General features: G+C 37.5%; 1 protein-coding gene across 4 annotated transcripts in view; it reads left to right on the top strand.

The window, feature by feature from the left end:
• The window catches only part of PIK3R1 (phosphoinositide-3-kinase regulatory subunit 1), a 55,583-nt gene extending 32,842 nt beyond the window's left edge, over positions 1-22,741 (top strand). For 2 of the 4 annotated variants that reach the window (XM_030466966.1, XM_030466967.1), the window contains 13 exons: positions 1,407-1,481; positions 3,863-3,994; positions 4,851-5,052; positions 5,253-5,332; positions 15,418-15,520; positions 16,176-16,274; positions 16,399-16,579; positions 17,041-17,166; positions 18,146-18,288; positions 18,576-18,752; positions 18,860-18,928; positions 21,238-21,408; positions 21,873-22,741. In XM_030466966.1, coding sequence (XP_030322826.1) covers positions 1,407-1,481; positions 3,863-3,994; positions 4,851-5,052; positions 5,253-5,332; positions 15,418-15,520; positions 16,176-16,274; positions 16,399-16,579; positions 17,041-17,166; positions 18,146-18,288; positions 18,576-18,752; positions 18,860-18,928; positions 21,238-21,408; positions 21,873-22,062 — 1,748 coding nt within the window. In that variant the 3' untranslated portion in view covers positions 22,063-22,741. Of the gene's footprint in view, positions 1-1,406; positions 1,482-3,862; positions 3,995-4,850; positions 5,053-5,252; positions 5,333-9,448; positions 9,602-11,903; positions 11,935-15,417; positions 15,521-16,175; positions 16,275-16,398; positions 16,580-17,040; positions 17,167-18,145; positions 18,289-18,575; positions 18,753-18,859; positions 18,929-21,237; positions 21,409-21,872 lie in introns of those variants that run through there. The other 2 variants (XM_030466969.1, XM_008503456.2) reach the window with 2 other exon arrangements.
• Positions 22,742-24,583: the final 1,842 nt, after the last annotated feature.

Below are 24,583 nucleotides of genomic sequence, written 5' to 3'. Positions count from 1 at the left end.
AAGGTAAGGGGTAAGGGTTTGGTATTGATTTTTTTTTTCCCAAACCAATAATCACCTTAAATTGGTTGTGGAAATGCCATCATGGCATTGAATTGGATATGCAGCCAAACAAGTAAAGTTTTTTCCCAAAGCAGGAAACAAAACAAAACAAAAAGTTAGAACTGTTTTCATACTTCTGGAACCAGTTCTTTATGGTTGCTGTATGCTGTGCCAGACAGTGTCATTTTAATGTTTTTTTGCTCTCCTGCTTTCCTGTGTTGATATATCTCCATCCTTCTGCGGCTTTCCCTTTTGTACTACTGTGTCTTGCCTCTGTTGCCCAATTTCCCTCCTCCTGGCTCTTCCTCTGATGTCAGCTTCATAGCTCTGGTGAGGTAAGAAATGGCTCTGTGTGTCCACTGCACTCAGTGACCTTAGAGCCAGGGAGTGAGGGGGATAGTGGTATCCTGATTAGACTCGGGCTGCTGTCCTTGGGGATACAGGCTTTCACGTACTGCTCTGACACCCTACGAGAGCATAAGCCTTTCCTGACCAAGTAGGAACCTGGTAGTGTCAATGTGAAGGACCTGTACCGAGCAACAGTTCACAAAAGCAGCCATTGCTTCTGGGGAATGCCAGTGGTACCATTAAGTCGTTGGTGCTCTGCCTCCCCGTATATGGTGTCTTTCTATGTGTCATCTTTATTTTCTCTGAAGCAGAAAGCTGAGCAGTATGTTTCACATGCAAATACTGTATCGGTGTGTTTTATTCAGGTAGATTATCAGACCTACTGAGTGACATACACAGGCATTTTCCACACCAGTGATAGCCTACATACACTCTGAGGTTGTGGGGTTGGTGGATAGTCAAAGGTGACCTAAGGGCCACCTCTGTCATAGAAGGGGCTCTCGGTCTCTGTGGACTGTGTAGAGTGCCAAAGGTTAGGCACACTTGTAATTTAGAAGTCTCAATTAAATCTCTAAAGCTAACTAGGATATGTAAAAACTTCCGTGAGCTACCTGTTTTCTGACTCAGCTCACTCTTATCCACCTGAAAGACCTGGTGTTTCCAGCTGACACCTAGAGTGTAAAGGAAGATCTTGTTCCTGTGTTGTTCTGCAAGCTGTTTTCTTCCTTGGGGTGTGTGATTCTGCTTCCTAGTCATGTTCTTCTACAGCTAGCCCATGGAGTTGTAGAGGATGCATGGGACTGCTGGCATCTCAGATCTTTTTTAGCCATATCTTTCTTCAGACCCAGCAGTTTTCATGTGCAATAAAGGTGTCTTTATAGCAATCATGTTTCATAGTGTGGTAGGTGGATGGTGTTGGGAGACTGTTGATGACTTATACTGTAAGTACTTTTTTGAAGAAAACAGGTGTTGTGTGTATCACTGGAATATGACTGTATCCCATTGATTTTGTTTTGGAGGTCTGGAGTGCTCTACTTTGTATGGAACACAAGGCTCAAGCAGCTCAGCAGAATTAAGACAAATTCTTGAATGTGGTAAGTACAGTTCTGTTCCTTAAAGCTCTAAACATTTGTTGCGGTGAGGCTGTTTCTGTGGTTTGTTTTTTTTTTTTGTTCCCCTTTTCAGCTTATATATATGTGTGTGTGTGTGTGTGTATGTGCTAGTTCTGAATAATATAGTATTAAAAAGACAAATCTAAGTCAAAAGGGTTTCTAACTTCTGCACTTAATATAGAAGATATTTTTCCCTTTTACATGTTGTCCTTTTTTTAATGGTGCCACTGTGGTTTTTTCCAAGAACAATTATTTTAGTCATTTCTTGGTCATTTGCTTATTCAAGGACTGACAATGTAGCTATTCAAGGACTGATAATGTAGCTGTACAGATTAAAACGTGTTTTGTTCAAAAGCAACTTAGAGATACACTATCCCTGTAAGACTGAAGGTTATTATTTTGTAAACAAATGGCCTTTTGTCTACATAGAGTTCAGTGTGTGCATTTTTTGAGTCCAGTAAGTGAAGGGACAGTAGTTGCACATTCTCTGCCTTCTTACATATAGGATCTGGAAGGGAAAGAGAGAAGTGAGCTAATGTTCCTGCAGTAGGCTGGGTTTTCAGGTTTTGGACAGTAAAGTGCAGCCACACCACTACCACCACATAACTGCTCAAGTTTCCTGAAGTATATTTCTTTGGGGTTTTTTTGTATTTTTTATTTCTGCCTCAGGGCAGAATATACTGGCATGGCAACACTCAGTTGCACTATGAGATCAGGAAATGCTGTATGAGGAGTGCTTAGCCACAACTTTGAAAGTTGGGGTGCAGTGTGGTGTATGAGCTTTTCTAGTAATAGAAAATATTAAGAAAATGAAAGAGATAATAGTATAAGTTGTCTGTTCCTACAGATCAAAAGAGCATCCTGTCCTCTGCTGATTGTGATAGGAGTGACGAAATGTATGAGTGCAACAAGCAGGGAGAGGAGATGTGCATATGGTGCTAGCAACTTAAGCCATATTTTTAGTACTATGATTCCATTCTTCAGTCCACATAAATCCATTTTTTTGTATAGCATCAATATGAATGTATCTCTTAATTTATCTGAATCTTTTTTTAAGTCTTCAAGCTGAGATGTGCTTTTATAAAATGTTCGTTTATCTCCTGAGATCAAGAACTTGTGGTTTGGTAATTCTTCTTTAAAATGTAATTACTATTTAGAAAAGAAAACAGGACTTTACCCTTCAGTAACAGTGTATCTCTGTGAGTTCTCTTTAAGATAGTATCAGGATCTCCCAGAATGGAATCTGTGTAGTGGGTGTACAGACACATGGGTACTGACATCTCCTCCACCTACTCTCTTTGAATTAGTAGAGTGCTAATTCAGAGAGCAGGGTCAGCTTTTGTCTCAGACTTACGAACTGCATTAATATGTTTTTAAATTCTGGTTAAAAAGCTCCATATTAATTGGATAAACCGTCTGTTAGCTTCAACACAGTGCTATCTAGCTCCAAAATCAAAGCTGACTTGCATCTGGCCAGCTCTGCAGATGGAATAGTTCAGGTCTGTTTATCACATTACACTCTAACAGTTGCAGAGTGCCACAAATCTATTCTTACTCATGTCTTCATTGTAGTAATTTGGGATATACTTGTGAGAATGGGTCAACACTGGAAGAAAGAGATTTAACTTGCCTTGTGAAATAGAAGTGTTCTGTGAGCATCAAAACTAATGAATTTCTATGTTTTCCATTTTTAAAAAATTTTTAGTGCTGTTATGTCTTGCTCCGGTGCTAAAAAGTACTTCATTTCATATTTCACTGCCAAACGTTAGCCCAAGTGATAATTATCCTGGAAGGATGTTGGGTTTTACAAGATAAAAATCCTAACACCTGCATAAAGCACTAAGCACCCAGTTTTGCACATGTGTATGTTCTTATTTACTCACATAACTGTTTACAGACTTGGAACCCTGAGCTGTTAATCAAACTTCCAGTCATAGTAGAACTAGATACCAGTAGAGAAGCTGTATTTGCCTGACCCTTAAGTAATACTTGCTTCTTACAGAAAATATTTACAGGTAAAACAGAGGCCTGTTAAAAATATTCTGATGTTTCATAACACTTCCAGCATGCGGCAAGTACCTACTGTTATTGTAAGTACAGCCCTACACTGTACATGAAGGCTACACAGCTGCAGTAGCCATTTTGTTCATCACATGCCAAAGCCTTGGGCATGGTGTTGAGCAACTGTATGTACTTCATCTCATAGGTGTTCCTTGGTGTCTTACATTCTTTTGTACAAGCTGTTCCCCATAAACCAGATATAAGTTAGCAGCTTTATATTGGTATAAAGCCCTAATATCATTAGCCTGAATATTTTATCCTAGTTTATGATGTCTAAAAAGCATGTTTCTCTTTCCCTTTAGATGCCTCTTCATTGGATTTAGAGACATTTGATGTGCACACTTTATCTGATGCTCTCAAGAGGTATCTCTTGGATCTGCCAAATCCCATCATTCCAGCAGCTGTTTATAGTGACATGATTTCTGTAGCTCAAGGTATGATTATCTCATTATTTCAAATATGAAACAAAAAAACCTTTTACTAGGTTTCTGCATACCCAGTGGTCCAACTGTAACACAGAGAATGGGGGAGATTCTGCGTAACCTGGCAGCATCTCAGAAAACATATCCCTTTTGATGAAAGCTGTTTCAATACAGATCTAGACATGCATCATTTACTTACCTCTTTTGGTAAAATATAATGGAAAATATAAGGGATAGCAGTTTTCTTCATTTTAGTAAGCAGAATGACTATAGAAATACTGGAGGGGTGGAATCAAGGACTTATTTGTATGCAGAAAGCTAATTTTTAACTTTTTATCAGTGCTGACAAAGTAAATATGTTAGAGGTCATGGTGTTCTGTGGTATGTTGAGAGTGCAGATTATGAAGTGAGAAATACATGCATGTAAGATTCATCATCTACAGTGTTTGTTTCAAACAAGTACAGCTTATAGGCTTTCAGCACGTGGGCCAAGTGTTCTGTTATATATCTCAGGACAGGATATTGTTACTGGTAACCTTCAAAGTTAGAACAGCACCTGTGAGACTTATCTAGTGCATCTCAGATTTACCCAATCATGTGTGATGCTAAACACAAGACAGACTTCTACCAGTACACTCTGAACATATTGTGGTTTTTACCAAAATGCATTTTTGTTTCCTTTTGACTTATAAATACTTGTTCTTTACTCTTCCTTGAGCATTTAACTTTTTTGAAAAGAAGAAAGGAGTCTTATCTTGCAGCACTAATGAAGGACAGAACTGGTGCTTCCAGAGGAGGCATATGGTTTCATTTTACTTGTTGAATGTTCCCGTGCTGATACCAAGAGCCTTTATCTGTTTGCTTGCAGACGTGCAGAACTCAGAGGAATATGCTCAGCTGCTGAAGAAACTCATCAGAGCTCCAAATCTACCTCCCCAGCATTGGCTCACACTCCAATATTTGCTGAAACATTTCCTCAGAGTTTGTCAAGCCTCCAGCAAAAATACCTTGAATGCAAGATCTCTGGCTGAAATATTCAGCCCTCTGCTTTTCAAATTCCACATAGCAAGGTACATGGGTCATCTTCATTACCTTTTATACTGTAAATATAGGTTAGTTGTGCACAAAAGTAAGTTTAATTACGTAATTTTCAGACCTTACTTTTAATGTGAAGGGCATTGTTTTAAACTTTTCAGATGTTTAAAAATAATTCTTATACAAATTTCTGCATTTTTTTCCTAGTTTTTAGTGTCTAATCCTTCTCTTGCAGCTCTGATAATACTGAACACCACATAAAAATCCTGGAGGTTTTAATCACAAGCGAATGGAACGAGAGACAGCCTGTACCAGGTAAAAACTACTTCTAATTTCAAAACTTATATACACTTTTTTTCCTAAAATACTGAAATTCAGCCTAAGGACAGGAAAAGCTTGATGTGCTTTGTTGCTGGTTTTTTTTTTTAAATCCTAATGCATAGTTGCAGCACTAAGCAGTAGTTGTTCATGTGTTCTGTGGTGGTGTGCAACATTGTTTTATTATTAATTATTATTTATTAAAATGCTCTTTTTCCTTAAAATTGCTTTAATAGGGTTTGTACAGCCTTGGAAATTCAACTTCTTTTTCAGTAAAAAGTGAACTTTTAAGACCTATAGACGTCTAGAATGCTTATCTTACAGTGCTGATGCTAGGCAAAATTCTGGAGGTTTTCTTTAATTCTACTCCCAGGCAAATTTTCTCAAAACCGCAATATCCCATAGATATCATCAGCAGAAAGTAATATTTCCCCCTTTGCTTACATATATGCATTTTTTACTCCAGAGACTCAAAAAATTTATTTATCAATATCAATAAATACCAGAGAAAATATTAAACCCTGTTCAGAAAATTTATATTAGACTTTCATTGATGCTGTGAGTTAGCATCTGATTTAGTCAACAAACAGTAGAAGTCACCTCTAGTTTATCCAGAAATCTCTACTTTAAATCACATATTATGCAAGGCAGAGTTACAAAGGAAATTACAAACACAGGGATTTTAGATGTTTGCTTAATTAATTCCTTTTGCAGATGATTTAAAGAGAATATCCAAATAAAATGTAGGGCAACAGTGAACAGACCATTGAACTAGAATGTAGCTCTCTCCCACCTCTCAGATCATGGCACAACAATTTGTAAGGCTGCTTCAGATTTCAAGTGCTAGAACACAGCAGGAGAGAAGTGCCTTATTTCTTGTATTACGGTAGATATACTGTATAATCCCTTTCATCAGCTAAAAGATGATGGTTTTGAAGTATGTATCTATTTTGAGAGAGTTTCTGCCTATTTCAGTTTTGTCAAAATCGTTGCAGAGGTTCCAGAACTGCCTGTTTATTTTTCTTCCTAATGCATTTGTAACAACCAAAATAGTCTAAACTTTCAATGATTATTTATCCTATGTTACTAAGACTCGGCAAATATCTGCTAATTGTTAGAGAATAATTTTCTTTTCCACCTGCTATAAAGCAGAATACATTATTGAATCCTCTAATATTCTAAAGAGCTTTCTAATAGCTTTTTTTTTTTAAATGCTGTTTGCAAATCCCTTGGAGTATGTAAATTTACATGGCTACAGGCACCGATTTGGAGTTTATAAAGGTAGGGTCTACAGCAAGAGTTGCTAAAGCTTCAGAGTGAGAGTTTCTTAAGTTGTACTTAAGTGATCACTTGATTATGTATCATCCTGAGGTGCTTCAAAGGAGGAAAGTATAAAAGGGAAATGTGTTGATGTTCAAACTACTAATAAGGACAAGAAGTCCAGTCATATTTAGAGAATCACTGGGGCGCTTGAAGAAGTGTTGCTATCTCTGTCAGATTTACAGGGTTGAATAATACATCAATAATTAAAATGTAAAAATTGTTTATTTTTAATATTGCTTCAGCGTTAATTAGTATTTTGTAATGCAGTAGCTTATTTTGAGGGTCCTCTTGAGATTTTTCAGATTGTCTGATACAAAATTAGAATTGCTTCCCTATGCATTTCCAAATCCATCCTGGACTGGAATGGTGGCAGTGGAATGGTTTTCAGTAGAACATTTACACATATATTAACATGATGAAAAAAACCTCAGATGCAAATTCGCAAGCTTTTTAGCCTGTGGTGAGAGAGCCTCTGCTCTTAGGCCTGTAAAGCACTTGAATAAAGCCTTAATAGAATGTTACATAACTTTACAAGATTAGGACACAAGTTTTCTACCCCAAAACAAGTCAGTAACCTGATCAGCTTAAGACGTCTGTTTTTACAGTTTTCATAGAAGACTCTAGGATGTATTTTTCAGAATTACCAACTTCAATATTATTGCTTCTAATATCTAAGAGACACTGTAATAAAAGGAAGATTACTAGAAAAAATATATACATTTGTCATATAAGCATTATGAGAGTGACAATCAGTAATAGAATTTTGAAAGTGCAGAAGAGATTTTAAGCAGAAAGAACCTTAGCTGTGAAAATAAGGTAAAGACTACAAAGCCGTAAGAGGGAAGACAGTGCTGCCAAGTTCCTTCTCATTTCCACAGGTTGAACTTACTGCCTGCTCCTTGCTTTTTCTCTCTGTTAATTCTGTTTGGATTCTGTAAGAGAAACATCTACAGTGTGGATGAAAACACTGTCTGAAACACTGCGCGTGAAGTTCTAGTGGTATTTTATGCACTAAATAGGTACATAAAATGTAGTGCTGCAGATAAATGATCTTTGCACAGCTGTGGGGTTTTTTTCTTCTTGCATCACCCACTAATTATCATTTTTGCCTTAAAGCAATAGAACATATGTAATTGGACCTTATATCCTAATGTATCTTAAAATTAGTATCTGAAATCAGACATCTTGTAGCTAGAGTGACACTTTGCACACTGTAATTCAAAACCAGGAGTTACTCCAAGGCCTTTACTTGCATTTTTAATCACAGAAGGACTCTGGATTGATTTTTTTTTTTCCTCTGTCACAGTGTTCAACAGTATAACTATGCGATTGAGTTCGTGAATCAGAACATTGTGCCTATGGGGTGGCAATTGAAAACAGACTAATGATGCAGAAGTAATATGGGGCAAATAATTGGTGTTTGAACAATTGGTATTCAGATCCATTTTCTGATTCCTGTCTCATTCCTTGAATTTATCAGTTGGAGAGCTGAAAGGTGGTATTAATAGGCAAGCTCAGTGATTTAGCATCCTGTTTTAACACCCCAACTTGATGAGCAGCTACACAGACTTTAATTTAAAGAGTCAAGATGATATTACAGTATGAAACAAAGTGCGTGTCTCGTAAGTATGCTATTCAAAACAGTATTAGAATAAATTATCTTGATTGTAACAGATTACATCTAGCCATGCTGCCATGTCTCACAGAATCATACAGAGGCATGAAGGTGCATGTGCTTTTAGAGGTAAATACTGAGAAGCAGGCAGTATTTATAGGCATATAAGACAATGTTTCTTCTAGTTCATTTTCAGGGATCATAAAGGTTTCTGGCTTTCCTGTCTAGTGGAGGTGTGTCCTGGATGCAGGTCCCAGAGCCATCCATGGGACCCAGTGGGTGCTCAGGGCGGCAGCATAGTCAGTTTGGAGCTGGTAGCTGTGAAGCAGGTCCTACACAGTATGGTGGGACAGTGGAAGAGTTGGGAGGGGAATTTCAGGAGTCAGTGAAATGGGGTGTCTCTTGGGGTCGAGGCATGGTAAGGAGTGTGGAGTGACTTTGGGTGTGTGAGATTAAGGTGTGTCTGACTGCGGGAAGGCAAAGAGGAAGGGGGGAGGTGGCAGGAGAGAAGGGACATGGGGAACTGGGCATTGTGGGCAGATGGGCCATGTAAGGGTGAGGAGCAGAGAAAAAAGCTACTGCAGTGGAGGGAAGGGGCTGCTGCCTTGTGCAGATGAAATCTTGTGTCCTGTGCACACTCTTTGCTTTGTCAGTGTGTTTACCTCAGTTTATTCTGGTTTCCCAGGCTTGTATATAAAGGCTGTAATGCTCAAGCTGTGAAATACTGCAATTTTAGACACGGAAGAGGTAGGTTTTACTACTCTTAGCTAAGGTTCATAGCTAAGCATGAGCTGAGGTCCTGAGAGTGCCACACATGTAACTGCTCACCTGCTGGTTGATGGGGTGAGAGCCCTGGCAGTATCACCAAGATGGAGACACTTTGCATGAGATATTACCATGCATAGTAGCATTCCTCTTGGAATCGGACACACAGCTCCCCTGGGCTGCTGCGGTGCAGGTGCTGCCTGAGCTCCATAGCCCAAGGTAGTGCTAGTACTGTGGACACGAACAATCGAGTAGGAACGCCGACCCTCGTCGGACTGTTCCCGCATCCTGCCGGGGGCTTGGCTAGGCTGTCGGCAGTGCCCGGCAGAGCTGGGGGGTGTGCGGGGGACCCGCAGTCCCCGTGAGCGCGGGAGGCGGCCGGGGTCCATGCCTTGTCGGTCCCGGCAGAGGGCTCCCCGCCACAGGCCCTGGGGACAGCGGCGGCCGGGGCACGGCGCCCTCCGCGGAGACAGCGCTGGCAGCAGCCTGGCGTTCACGGTTCTCGTCGGAAGTGTTCGGTAGAACGGAAGCGGCATCCGCGGCGTTATTGGGATTTTTTACAGGTTGGCGCGTGCGCTGGTATTTTTGTGTGGTTTTGTGTAATGCACGCGAGGAAGCCTCTCAGACCGGATCCTTCCTCTTCCCTCTCCATACGTAATTCTTGAGGAATAAAAATGCTTTCTAGTTAAAAGGACACAGTGAGTATGACTGCAAGCAGTCGGCTGCTGATTGTCTGCAAGTACAAATCTATAGATTCAGTCAGCACTATTCAAGGTTTTGAAATTTAAATTTAAATGAAAGTTAAGATAGGGCAGTTGTGTGAAAATGCAGGTGTGCATATACCAGTAGGTATTTTTGACAAGATACTTGATTCCTTTCTGCAGGATGATTAGGAACTTAGTGTTTCACAGGGCAGTGTACTGAAAAAAAAACCAAAAAAATTGAATTTAGGAACAAAGGTACCTGTGCTTTGATGCAATAAATCAGAACTGTGAGTCTGGATTTTCTCTAAGCTTATCAGGGTTTTGAAGTTTACACATGTCAACTTCTAAAAATTATAAGCAATTCTGTGGAACAGGTTTGGGTTTTGTTTTCTTTTGAGAATATGCTTCTGTATTGTGGCCCTATAAACTGAGAAGCATTATTAACCCCTTCTGTGATTTTTACACTAAATGTGAGGCATATCAGTTAGTGTCAGAAGTTGAATTCATTCCGAAACACAGGTTTCCAGCTCCAGCTGAAAAAAGTTGTACCTCTACAGCTGTGATGCTTGAAATTATATAGAACTAACAGTTGTTCAAGTAGGCAAAGAGTTACAGGTTGTTACAGGTTACAAAGAGTTACAAAGTTGTTACAGGTGAAGCTAATTAATCAACATCAAAATGTTTTGATGTTAAACATCAAAAATGTACTGCAGATATCTGGGATTTCATTTGAGGTACAAGTGGGTTTAGTATTCTGTAGCATAGAAGGATTTTGTAGGTGCAAGGAGGTGGACAATTCAGTGCCCTAAGGTCCCAAGCTGATAGCAAGGAACAGTTACTAGAAATTCTCACTGTTCCAAGTGGAAGGAAAATACCAATCCCTTTCTCTTCTTTCTCTGAATTAAATCTTATGGTCTGCATCACATTTCACTTTGAAGTATAGCTGGCAAAGAATTTACCCTTTGTAAGCAAAGGAGAACAGACTCTGTAGTTGCTGCCCTGTTCCTTTCGCAAGTCTCATCTCTACCAAACAAAAAGACAAGGAAAACTGACATAAAGTGCTCCCTGTCTATATAGCCCCTTTTTACAACTGCCTGTCCAAGAACTGGACAACCTGAGTGACCTTGAAAACACCATGGATATGGGCAGGTGTTTTTTTTCTATTTTCATTTTGCAGGAAATGATACTTTACAGCATCATGCTGAGGGTCTTCAAGGAGACTATTGTATTTGTGATCCAGTGTGAGTTGTAGGAGGTGATGCTGTGCTTGCAAGCAAGGCTACTTGGCTTGCAAAGAGCTTTTCTGAGAGATGCAGCTCTTATCAAGAAAGTTTTTTTATTCTGTTTCTTTTGGTTGGTTGGCTGGTTGGTCGGTGTTTTTTGGTTGGTTTTTTGGCTTTTTTTTTTCTGCAGTAAGTTAGTTAGCCACTTCCTGCATTTGACTGTTCATGCTGTTTTCTAAAATTTAATACTGCACTCAGCAGTCAGTGACAGAGACTATTTAAAGACCTCTAACAGTAGTCTTCTCATTTACTTAGCTAAAATGAGAAAGTTAGTCCTGCATTGGCCACTTGTTAGCTGATGACAACTTTTACTTTGAATCTGTCTCCCCCTCCCCCTCCTGAAGTCCCTGGTTCAGCAAATATTTGAACCTGCCCAAGTTAATCATGAAACTGAGATCTTTATCTGAAAGAGACGTGCAAGCTACCAAAGGTGGTGGTGGTTTTTTTGTTTGGGTTTTTTTGTTTGTTTGTTTTTCGGTTTGTTTGTTTGTTTGTTTGTTTGTTTGTTTGTTTGTTTTTGGGGGGTTTTAGGGGTTTTTTTTCTTCTTTTTTACAGTACTAAAGTCAGGTTCACTTTTTCATGATGAACCAGAGTGTAAGTGGATACCTTCTGCACAGCACAGAGCTTTAAGCAGCTAAGAAGAGAGAGAAGGCTTGGGTTTTCTCACTGTATGTTACAGCTTTTTTTTAGGGATTTTTATGGAACATTGGTTGGAAAGCAGAGCAATCTGTTTTTCAGAATTTTTCTTTTCTTCATTTGCTTCAGAGAAGCTTCTCAAGTAAAGGGAGTTTTGGAGGGGTTTTTTAGCAAGCTTTTTATAAGAGGAAACCAATTAATTTTTCAGGTTATTGGATTGTGTTTTCAGGCTGTGTTACAAGGGCAAGCAATTGTGATGCATAATTTACAAAGTAAGTGATTTTGAATTTCTGTGTGTGTTTTCTTCATCCCATTGTGGAAGTATTTTACTTCAACTGGTTGGTGAATGAAAATCACCAACCTCGGCACCACAGCAGGTTATAGAGTGAACAGGGAATTGCCTTTCTGCCTCCTGTGTTTTTTCTTGCCTGCAAGCTAGATTAGTCTGAGCTGAGCACTAACCTCATTAAACAAGTGTGGGCAGTCCGGAATTTGGCCAACTGTGAAACCCTGTAGAAGTCCTTTTTCCTGAAAGCCTATACTCAGTGGAATAAAAAAATTTTATTGATCTCACAGTGGATCTAAATGCAGTAAGGTGGTCTTTGTAGGAAATCTTCACCACCTAATTTAAATACTTACTCTGGCAATTCAACTGTTTGGATAGCAGGTGGGCTAAACCTCCAAGTTCAGTGTTTGGGCTTGTGTCTGTGATGATTTTAAGTATCCAATTTCATTTGGAGATGGGAGGAATCTTTGAAGCACGTCTACCTATACAGGGAGGGGAGAGTCTACTTCAGAAAGAATTTAAGCATGTTATTGCATAAAGCAAACTAGTATGCATTTTTTGGTAGGTGTTGGTACTGCAGACATGTTCTTGTATGTTAATGCATGTCTAAACGGGGTAAGCTGCTGAGAGGGTAGATATGCATGAAATATTTGTGAAGCATGTAAGTTGTCTTAATTTTTTCATGAGTATTTGTGAGATTGAGCACACTTCAGCCATACCGGGATTTCTTATGATGAAGATACAGATAGTTGCTACAGCTACTCTTTGTTGTGGTTATTTTTGGTATCTTGTTTTCTGCCTCCATAGATTATAGTGAGTATAAAGCATTCACATCACTTTACATAGCATTCTGCTCTGGAATTAATAGCCTATTCTGTACATGTTTTTCTTAAGAGGCCTGAGAGACTTAGAGTCAGTGGTGGTGGGAGTGAACAAGTAAGATTCCTAAATGTTAGGAGGATACTGATGACATGAAGTCAACCGAGGAGGGAGACAAGGGACTCTTGCTTTAAAAACAATTAACTTCATAAATATCTCAATGGGAACAGGGTAGAGAAAAAGCATGAAAAGACAAACTAAATCTTTTTGTAGTCTGGTAGATTGGTGTTTTATGTTCTGCATCATCTCCTTTCTGCATATTGCTCAGTTGTTTTCTTTTCCACTATTCGGATGAGTGTGCTGAATGTAAGAGTACAATATTTGGGGTTGGATCTAAAAATTAGTTCATCTAGATCAATTTGGATTATAGTTTGTTATAAAGTGATAAGAAGGGGAGAACATCTCTGCAATAAGCACATTTTATATAATAGTATCAAGTATATCAGAACTGTGTATACTTAACAATAATGGAAATATGCACAGTTTAAAAACATAATCTGTACTTCATTATGTGGAGATATATATGATGGTGTGTAAAATGAGAAGGCAGTGGATACTCACAGAGTCATGTTTTGTTCCCTTATGCATCCTTAATATATACAGTATGTCCAGAAGCCTTTAAAGCTTTTAGAATGTTAAACTTCAGGCATCTAGGCAGGAGAATGCAACTGAGATGTGATCGACCTACTTCTGGAGGGAGCTGCACTCTGTGTGAGCCTGCATGTGGGGTGTGTGTGTGTGTGTGTGTGTGTGTGTAAGAGCTACGTGCTGCAGCATATCAGCCTTTTGTCATCCTGCCAGGATTGGACTGTACCATGCTGCAAAATCAGGAAAATGAGTCGGGAAGGCGGGCAAGGAGAGTCTGCTTCTTCCTTTTGTTTATAATACCAGGTCTATATTGCAGTTCTGCTAAATGTAGATTCCTTCTGAAAGTGAAATTGTTTTAAGATTAATGTAGAACAAAATGATGAAGCAGGAGTGGTCTGGTGACATTATTTTGACATGATTGGCTGAGGATTATGATGTAATAGGTTACAGTGCAGCCCCTCATAGGTTTTAAAATGAATTCTAAGACACCATTACAAAGAGAGCCTGACTCTTCTTGTATCTGAGCTTAGTCAGTGAAACTCATACAAATGTACAGTACTGTTTGGAATATGGAAGAATTGGATATAGAATATCCTAAGACAGATATAAATTGTGGTACAGACTTGATGTTTTACATAGAGATGGATCCACCAGGTAAAACTGCAGTCTTCTTATACAATTTGGTCTTTACAGTAGCTGCTGAAAAATTCTTAGTGGATATAAGGATCTCTTTACTTTGTTACTGATACAAACAGTTTTTCCTTTTTTTTCATAAACTAGAATTAAATTGTGGGTTAGTGCATGGTTATTGTAATTACAATCATAACCTGTAAAAATACCTATCTGCTTGCTTAATTGTATTTTTATTGAATTGACATGTTTCTGTTTTGGTTTTATTCTGTCAGATATAGTTCTGGTTCTGCTATTATATCATTAAAAATTTATTTCTTTTATTATTATTTTTTCTATCTGTACTGTAACTGAATGGAGATGCTGTAGGAGTACTTATTTCCCGAAACAGTGATTGTAAATAATTGTTTTGGTTTGTTTAAGAAAAAAAGTATTTAAAATGCAGCAATATTAATTGAGTTTTGCACCTTTTTTCCATGTAATATAAAAATATTGGGCTATGTTGATACTCATTGCAAGTTTAAAAAGATTGTCTTTTGTAGCTGGTATAGAGCAGGGACATTGATAAGGAATGATGTACTTACTGGAGAACTGAAACAGCTGGGTTGATTTTTAATCCTGATTCCAGTGTAGTCCCCCTTGCTACTAAGTCAGGAGTGCTGCAGTAGCTTCTCTGGCACCCACTGGTATATGTATACAGCTTTGACATTGAGAAAAGGGGGATGTGGTTTTTAATCAGTCCTGGCATTTGGAACACAGTTTATTCTGTAGAATACTAAGATTAACACAAGGCATATTTAGGTCACAGTTGGGTTTCTTAACATTTTTTTTTTTTTTTTTTTTTTTTGCCCATCATCACACAGAATGCTGAGAATCACAAAAAAGCAAAAGTCTTCTAAAAGGATTGATGTATCCTATTGCTATAGATATGCATCTTCTATTGCTCAGCTTCTAGGTGAGGAAACAGCAACATTCCTCTAAGATCTTTACCTAGGAGGGAATTTTTTATTATTTTTTTTTTACTTTTTTAATTGTTTATATTCACCTGAAGATAGTGAAAGAAGGTAAAAGCAAACTTCAGATTTTTTTCTCAATTTTTTTTTTCTCAAATGCTTTCTTCACAGGTGGAAGAGATAAGCACGGTGTTACATTTTGCTTAAAATATGTTACTGCAAGAGTAACAACAGTACATCTTTCTTGCTCTCAGTAAAATGTCTTGATTCCTCTAATTTCTTTTAAAGATATGATGATGGAAAACTCTTTGTTTTTTCCCTCATGCATGTAATAGTGTGCAGTTTTAAGGAATATATTGTTAAGTTTTCAATGAGTTATAATCAACTTTTTTTTTTCTTTTTTCTCCTTTCATCTGCAGCACTGCCTCCTAAGCCACCGAAGCCTAATACTGTAACAAACAACAGCATGAATAACAACATGTCATTACAAGATGCTGAATGGTACTGGGGAGATATCTCAAGGTAAATCAGCTCAGGACAAGTATTTCTTATGTTTAGCTTTATGTTCATGCAATGCTATTCTGTGTGTATGTATTATGCTAAAGTGTGGAAAAATAGTTTTAAGAGTTCTTAGAGCCATTTATAGGATATTTTCCAACAAATATATGACAGTTGGTTTTATTCCAAACATGACAAAAAAGTTATAGGCAGCTAGAATGTAGTATGTGAAATGACTGTTCTGTCACCTTAAAACAGCTGTATGAAATGTTAGCATGAAAGGACAACACCAAAAAAATAAGATTTTTTTTTCTTGTCTGTCATCCAGAACCACAACTGTAGACACAATAGTTAACAAGCCAGACTAACAAGTGCTATTTATTAGCAACATTAACTGTACTATGTATAGGTACCTTAGACCAGCACTAGCTGCACCAATTGTGTAGGCTTGTATGAACAAGCAGAAAGACCTTTGCATTAATACATTTTTCTCCAGCAGTGAGAATTCATAGGATATACCATTTTTATGTCACAGTTGTTCTCCAGCAATTTTAAATAAGCTATTTTATTAATATGGAGAGCAAGAAGGCTCCGCTTATTTATAAACAGGAAATTTTAGAGCACATGGAGAGGCTTAGTGAATAGCTGAAATTACAGGTTACTTTTGCTTTCATTTCAGAGAAGAAGTAAATGAGAAGCTTCGAGACACTGCTGATGGTACCTTTTTGGTACGAGATGCTTCAACTAAAATGCATGGGGACTACACACTTACTCTAAGGTCAGATTAGTTTTACTTGGTCTGTTAAACCTGAGAGTAAAATGCAATGCTGCATTTAAGATGAAGTGTTCTTTAAGAAATAGTATTGAAGTATGCCTAACTTTTAAAAAAACTTCATTTGCAGGAAAGGAGGAAATAACAAATTAATCAAAATATTTCATCGAGATGGAAAATACGGCTTTTCTGACCCATTAACTTTCAACTCTGTGGTTGAGCTAATAAACCACTACCGGAATGAATCTCTAGCCCAGTATAATCCTAAACTGGATGTAAAATTACTGTATCCAGTATCTAAGTACCAGCAGGTAATTTGGTCTATTGTCTTTGTGTTTGACTTACATACAGAGAACTACTGCATACTGGAGAGTCATTAAGAACTTGGCTCTATTACCATCTGAAAAAAAAAATAAGTGGGTATAAAGATGGATATTTTTGTTAAAATCAGCTCCCCAGTTTGCCCATAAATAATTAAAAGCTTAAGTATTTATTATGTATCTAATCTGACATTATTAAGACATAAGCTTGATGTTAGTAAATATCTTACTCATTAATGATGAAATATTTAATTCTCAATATAAAGCTGAACACTTGCAATGCAAGCCCCTTAATTTATCATTTACATATAATATATTATACTTCCATATTGATGAAAGAGAGGACACATTTACTATGTAGCTATCTAGGCATTTTTAAGCAGTTTTATCCTGAAAAACCTGTGCGATGTAATTGTCTTATGGAGTATCTTTCCTTCTGATCATCATTTCAGGATCAAGTTGTAAAAGAGGATAGCATTGAAGCAGTGGGAAAAAAATTACATGAATATAATACCCAGTTCCAAGAAAAAAGCCGAGAATATGACAGACTCTATGAAGACTACACGAGAACATCTCAGGTGAGTTAGATTTGAAACCACAGGGAGAGTCGAAGACTTTTGCAGACTTAGAAGATTACTGTAAGTTCATACTACTGTCTTCCTCCATCCTCCTCCACCTCCCTTCTGCTATCACTACCATTGCAGAATTGCTACAGGTACTTATATTTGAACAGTCACCAGGTGTAACATAACCCATCTAAATGGCACCTGCATCCAATGCAATTGCTGAACTAGCTTGATTTACCAAGGCTTCTGCAATTTACCTCATCAAACTAAGTTGCAGTTTTCAAGACAGGTTTGCAGGAAAGCATTGTATATTTGTACCAGTTTTTGAAGGGTCTGGTTTTGTCTGTGCAGGGTAGAGAGATAATGTGTGTAGATAACAGTGCAGGAATGAAAAGCTGCCTCTATCCATGCTTCACCTTAACCAATTATTAGCAAAGTTTTGAAGTGCCAGTGAATTAGTGTTGTTTTACAGGCCCAGAATCAAGACTGCTTCTTAAAATGTGCAAGATGTGTCTAAAAGTAAATCAAGAAATGTGGAAGAGGGCAGGCAACTAGAACAAATGTCTTAGCTTTTGACTGTCTATGTAGGGGCAGTAGGATTGACTAGCTGATCTCCTGAAGCCTGTCTAGGCCAATATCTTACATTTTAATTTCAGAAAGCTGGATTTGCCTCTGAGGACATTAGTTGGTAAAAAGGGCAAAGTGCATTTCCATAATTTGTAATAAATAAAATACATTCTAAATTTGTACCTAACTCTTTGTCTCTCCATTTTAATTTCTTGGAAAATTGTTATCTTCTTAAACCTCATCATAGTAGACTTTTGCACAAGTCTGTTCTCTCTTTGTTAGAAGCCTCTGCAGATGGAAAGCATTCTGGTAAAGCAGTACTGAAGTCTTATATTACAATATACTGACATATTTCTGTGATACAAGCCAATAAATCATCCTTTATATCAGTCAACGACTGTAATAAAAACCGTTTTATTTTCAGGAAATTCAAATGAAAAGAACAGCTATTGAAGCATTCAATGAAACAATAAAAATATTCGAAGAGCAATGCCAGACGCAAGAAAGATACAGTAAGGAATACATTGAAAAATTTAAACGAGATGGAAATGAAAAAGAAATACAAAGGTAAGTTTTTTATTTGCATTTCATATTGTGATGATTTTGGAGAAAGAAACAATGCCCAAGTATAGATCTGCTTAAAAATAAAGCAAGATGGCAAGTTTAAAGTTGTTCATTTGTAAGCAAGGCAAGCCTCAAATGGGGTAGGTATGAACTTGCCAAATGTATAGCTACATCTAGAGAAATAATGTGTTCTCTTAAGTGTCTACTCTGCAGACTATGTCTAAATAGCAGATGATAAGGTTATGAATAAAGCAATATGAGAATGTAACTTACCACATTATTCCATTCAGAATTATGCACAACTATGAAAAACTGAAGTCTCGAATCAGTGAAATTGTGGACAGCCGGCGCAGATTAGAGGAGGATTTAAAGAAGCAAGCAGCTGAATATCGAGAGATAGACAAGCGTATGAATAGCATTAAGCCAGACCTCATACAGCTGAGGAAGACAAGAGATCAGTACTTGATGTGAGTATCATTATGAATTAACAAAACAAAACAAAAAACTTAAAGTTCTTTTTTATTGGTATCCCATTTCTGTGACTAACAATTTTTTATTTGCAATTACTGCCTAGGTGGCTGACTCAAAAAGGCGTTCGGCAAAAGAAGCTAAATGAATGGCTTGGAAATGAAAATACAGAAGAGTGAGTATTAAAAGATTTCACTATTTATAGTATTTCAAACCATCCTATACAAACGTGAAATAAAGCATATTTAATTCCCGGACTGCACAGGGAAAAATCTTAAGTCTAGGTCTCTAGTAACAATGCACACTGCTAACACATGGCAGCCTGACATCGTGCAAATACTAGCGCTCTGTCTCATTCATGAATCCTCATTGTTCAGCCAGGTACAAATCCAGCTACTATATCGAAGCAGTGGAATATAACCTGTGTCTTTATTCTTACCAGCAGAAAGACCAGATCAAAGGGTGCTAGTATAATAGGTAGTTATAGGAACGCTATACAGATGAATAATTTATTCAGAAGGTTCCTTAGACATGCTCAGGCTCTTTCCAAATTTCAAATTGTGCTATTTAGTATAGTGTTACCCACATCAATATACCAGATTGCCACTGGAGATGATAAAATTTTATATCATGGATAGTAGTCCTTGTCTGGTTTTGTGGTCTGGTTAATTTTTCTGGGAAACATCGTGATAATGTTCTGTCATTTCAGCAATTCAGTTTACCATAGGTTCTGACAGGGGGTTGACTAATGAATACCTGTCACTTCTTTCCTGGGAAAAAAGCACCTGGGTTGTGTGAACATAGACCAAATTTAAACAAAAGTGAGTCACAAAACAATGTCAAAAGTCTAGTAATGGTGAAGAATTGAACAAATAGAAACCCAAAGTTGGCTGACTAATATTCATGTCAAATTTTTCTGCCAACGTTGTTTCATAACCATGCATTTTACACTGCCTGGCTGAACATACAGCAAAAGCAGCAGGCTGACAATGAGTGCTTTGTGGATTTGCATTCTAACCTTGTCCACATCTGATTTAATTTGGTTTGGTTTATCAAGTCTCTGATCCTGGAAATACTGCATCTCTGCTATGGGTATACTGGTAGAAGCAGAAGATGAAAAAAGCCTACATATTTTAAAGCCATGTTGTTCACTCAGTAATGGCACAGCTCAAAGATAACATGTAGAAAATCTAAGCACGTGTTTCCAGTAGAACTCCCACTACTGAAAAGCTAGACACAGAACAATGCTAGGCCATGGTTAATTTTAAGGTAGCATTAAAAATGGTAAGCAAAACAGTTTAAAGAAAAATCTTTATTTTCTCTTACTCTGTGACTGTCCTTGAGAGTGAGTCTGCTAAGTGCTCAGGTTTCTGCTGAAAATTAAAACTTTCAGACTATGTCTTGAGAAAAAAAGTAGTAATGCAGAAAAAATCAATATAATGAGCAGCAGGAAAGAGGAAAAAGAGGAATTGCTTTCTGTAGATGCTGGTTGAAAATAGAGCCACTGCCTGAATGCATTTGAATTATCATGCAGGACAAAGGAGTGCAGTGGGATAAGGGACCTTAGAGAGAGCATCATCTGAAAGAAAAGAACCCTTCTTTCTGAAAAAACAAAATTCTGTGTGAGATTGCTTATTTCAATAGACTACTTTGGGAGTCTTCAGAAAGACAGAACTGCAATTGGGTTGGAAGTCATGTTTTCTTAGATCAAGGAAAACTGATTAAAACCTGTTACAGAAAGAATAAATTCATTAGCCAAACACAGACTGACAGCAAGGTGAGGACAGTCAGGACCCACTGGTGCAGGATGATGGGGGAGTGGGGAGCTCTGGAACTGCAGAAAATCAAAGTGATGTCCACACAGCTGAACCAGAGACATCTTCTTCAATGGTAGGCTTTAGCTCAAAGGTTTCTGTGTAACACTGAATCAGCTTTACAGTTGGTAGCTCTTTCAGTAGAGAAGGCCCTGCTTTTCTCATAATAACAATTACTCAGAGACAGAGAGTACCCTACTATCCACCCTTTCCACAGAATTGTAAATAATTAATCTGTCTACCTGTACAGCTTCTCCTAGTTTTCCCAAGCAGTAGCCATAGTTGATACATTGCATGATTTTTCACTGCTGACCAAGTGTTCTGATCTTTGAAAATAAAGCTGACTCAGAGGGTATTGATTTCATTTGGCTTGCTATTTACCAAAATGGAGAGCAACAGCAAAAGTACTGAAGTGCTTGCTGCATCCTTTTATATCCTTCTTCACATAAGGGCTTTTAAAAGGAACAAAAAACAGAACTTATTTTTATTCTCTGGTCTAAACTGTTAAGTATCGTATGGTTTACATTCCTGGTTTTACCAGAGAGGCATCCTATTACTCACTTAATTTTTATTTATTTTTTTTTCCAAGTAACACAAAATAGGGATTACTTAATTCATGGATCTTGCTCTGCTGTGTGTTTCATAAACACATTTTGTCCTTTATCAATAGCCAATACTCCATGGTAGAAGATGATGAAGACTTGCCCCATCATGATGAGAGAACATGGAATGTAGGAAATATCAATAGAAGCCAAGCTGAAAATCTGCTGCGGGGAAAGCGAGATGGAACATTCCTTGTTCGAGAGAGCAGCAAACAAGGCTGCTATGCCTGCTCTGTTGTGTATGTACCCTAATTTGTGAATGATGTAACCAACATTTGAGTTGTATACCTTGAGCCAGGGGCAGGAAAACACTTGTATATGCCTGAATCCTGTTGGACATTTGGGCTTAGAAGCAAACCAACAAACAAGTCCTGAGGTCATCCTTAGTGCTGCTTCATTTCCTGCACAGCTCAGACCCGTGCCACTCCCACAGCTGACTGTCGCACAGAAAAAGGGAACCCAAGGCATGAATGCAGACCTTTATGTGCCACTGCCAAGTCCTGCCTGTTTCCTGCCTCCATAAGCTTACCACGCCATTTGGGAATTGGGGTTAAAACTAGGCTTTTATCATTGCCTCACCACAGAAGACAGGGGTTCTATGTAGTGACTAGCATCTTAAGATTTATTGCCAGTACCTTGTTTTCTAGCTTAACTTTACTGTAGTGACAAACTAAAAACTGGTTCCTTGTTTTTTTCTTTTTAGGGTGGATGGAGAAGTAAAGCACTGTGTGATAAACAAAACACCTACTGGGTATGGATTTGCAGAGCCATATAACTTGTACAGCTCGCTCAAAGAACTGGTGCTACATTATCAACACACATCACTTGTGCAGCACAATGACTCTCTCAATGTCACACTAGCCTACCCAGTATATGCCCAGCAGAGGCGATGAAGATCTTAGTACTCTGTGTTGATTGTTTTTCTCCTGTAGAAAGGATTTGACAGCATTGAGGCCTCTGGAGGGAAAAGGCTCCTTTCAGCCTTACTCAGTATGAACTGCAGTTTCAAAGCTGTCTGTCTTCAGATGGGACTAGAGCTTTACTTTACAACTGCAGTGGGAGAGATCACAGTATTAAGCTGTGAACATATGTTTCTTATCTGAAGTGCTTTTTTTTTTTTTAATTAACAGAAGAAAAACACAAGAGAGAAATCCTAACCTGATCTCCCCACAGGGACATGGAGGCCTTTAACCCTGGTGCTTGTTTATGACCACTTCTGAAGCTTTACCAGCTAGAACTTTGGATTCTTGAGACACAAGGTGTATGAGGCCTTTGTCATTCGGTTATTGGAATTTTGTGGCCACAGCCTGGCTTGGATTTGGTGTTGATGCACTCAGTGGATCCAGACACACAGCATTGTGGATTTTTTGGTTTCTAGCGAATGATATGTAGCAGAACGGCACTTTCATTTCTAAAGGACACTTTAAAAGGACTTCAGTAACAGTATGTTGTGCAGAGTAATTGTAATAGCAAAGTGCCAGGAAGTGTTTTGTTTAGATGTTTAAAAATCCTGTTTTAAGAATATATTTAAGTCTGAAGAAAACGGGACTTTTAATGGCATACAGTATATAATAATGTACATAGCATTGGATGACTAACTATCATTGATGGAAATTATCAATACCAAACTGCTTCTCTTTTCTCTTTCTTGTTTTCTGAAAGCTGACTTCTTAGACTGTGCTATGCAATACTGAATTTTCTTTAGGCTGTAGTCTTCTCAAGCATATCTACTAGTTAGGCTTGTTCTTTCTTCTTGCTGCTTTCTTGCTGCTTTCTTGCTCCTTTCTGTCCTTCTTTCTTTTTTTCTTTCTTTGTTTCTTTTACTCTTTCACTCTTTCACTCTTTTACTCTTCCTTTCTTTTCCTCTGTCTTTCTCTCTTTTGCCTGAGAATATTTTTCCTGATGATTATGTTTCGTTATTGATTTTGTTGTTTGGGTTTTTTTTTTTTTGGTTGGTTTTTCTTTTTTTTCCTTTTTTTCTTTTTTTTCTTTTTTTTTTTTTTTTTTTTTTTTTTTTTTTTTTTGTTCTTTTTGTTTTTTGGTTTTGTTTTATTAAATGTACAGAAAGCCAGCAAGAGTTGGCTTCAGGATTAAACCTATAAAATATTTTACAGTTTTCTTTGTATAGAATATTGAGCTACTAGCTCAAAATTTTAAAGTTAGTAATTTTCTTTTTTTTTTTTTCTGACTAATTATTTTGTTGGGCAGTGCCTGATAAGCTTCTAAGCTGCTTTATTCAATTGAAAATATATGAACATTACAAAATATCTTTAGAATCCAACAATATTTTTTCAGAGATATCTTTAGAATACGGTACCACACTATGTTTGCTTCTTGAAGCATTTTGTCTTTCTATCTGGAAGACCAAAAATTGCGTATTCTTCTCTGATAGTAATTTCAGAAAAAAACAAGAAATTGGCTATTGGTGCAGATAGTTTGGATTTCAGAATGAATCCAATCTTCACAGTAAATAAATTACTTCTTGACCTACTGTGGCTGAACTTTTGTCATCATGTAAAGGTATTTCATTTCGTATGAAGGAAGTTTCCTAGATTTGTTTTTTTGTAATAGTGTTGTGAAAAAAAAAATCTCCCACCTTTACTAAGAATGTTTAGATTCAGCATGGAGCTACTTAAGACTGGAAATTGTCAATTTTTAAGGGATTAGGCTGGGATATTTAATATCTTTGCTTTATTTTCTGAATTTTATTGGCTGGGGTAGTATCAAAGTGAACATTTCTGTAATTTGAGGCACCAGAGACTTAGAGAATTAGGGTTTAGTTAAAGGAAACAAATACATGAATCCCAATGTGATTTACTGTGATTGTTTATTGTTGTGACTCCTGAAGACATTCACACATTGCAAATTGATACAGTGATGAACATATGAATATATTCTCCTCCCAAGATGCAAAAATGAGACCTGTTACTACTAAAAGGAGTTGCACACACCATCAGTAGTAGTACCCATGGAGTTCTCTTCATAATAGCTCTGGTTTAGATATCCATGTTTTTTAATTCAAAGAATGCAGTGCTTATTAAGCTATTGGAAATAATAAGAAGAAATTTACCAGTCTCCAGTAGTTTTTATATTATCTTTTGATTTTTACCTTATTCCTTCATTTCTGGGCTGTAAGGCTTTTAATTTTATTTTGAATTTGTGGTATTTTTGTGGTTTGTTGTGTTTTTTGTTTTTGTAGGTTGTCTTTGCTTTCCTGTAGATGTATTTTCTTGCTAAAATTTATATTGGGAAACAAGATGCAACTGATACTAATGTTTGGGGATAGTTACTACTTTGTAAGTTACCACTTACAAAATTATGCTGAATATTTTTTCTCAATAGAAGTTTTGTCTTCATCTCTGCCCTTCCTCATTCCACACGCTTTTCAGACAATGTAAATTTGGTTTACTAATA

The sequence above is a fragment of the Calypte anna genome, chromosome Z, assembly GCF_003957555.1.
Source record: "Calypte anna isolate BGI_N300 chromosome Z, bCalAnn1_v1.p, whole genome shotgun sequence".
Lineage (NCBI taxonomy): Eukaryota > Metazoa > Chordata > Aves > Apodiformes > Trochilidae > Calypte > Calypte anna.
This window is presented reverse-complemented; position numbering and strand designations above follow the sequence as displayed.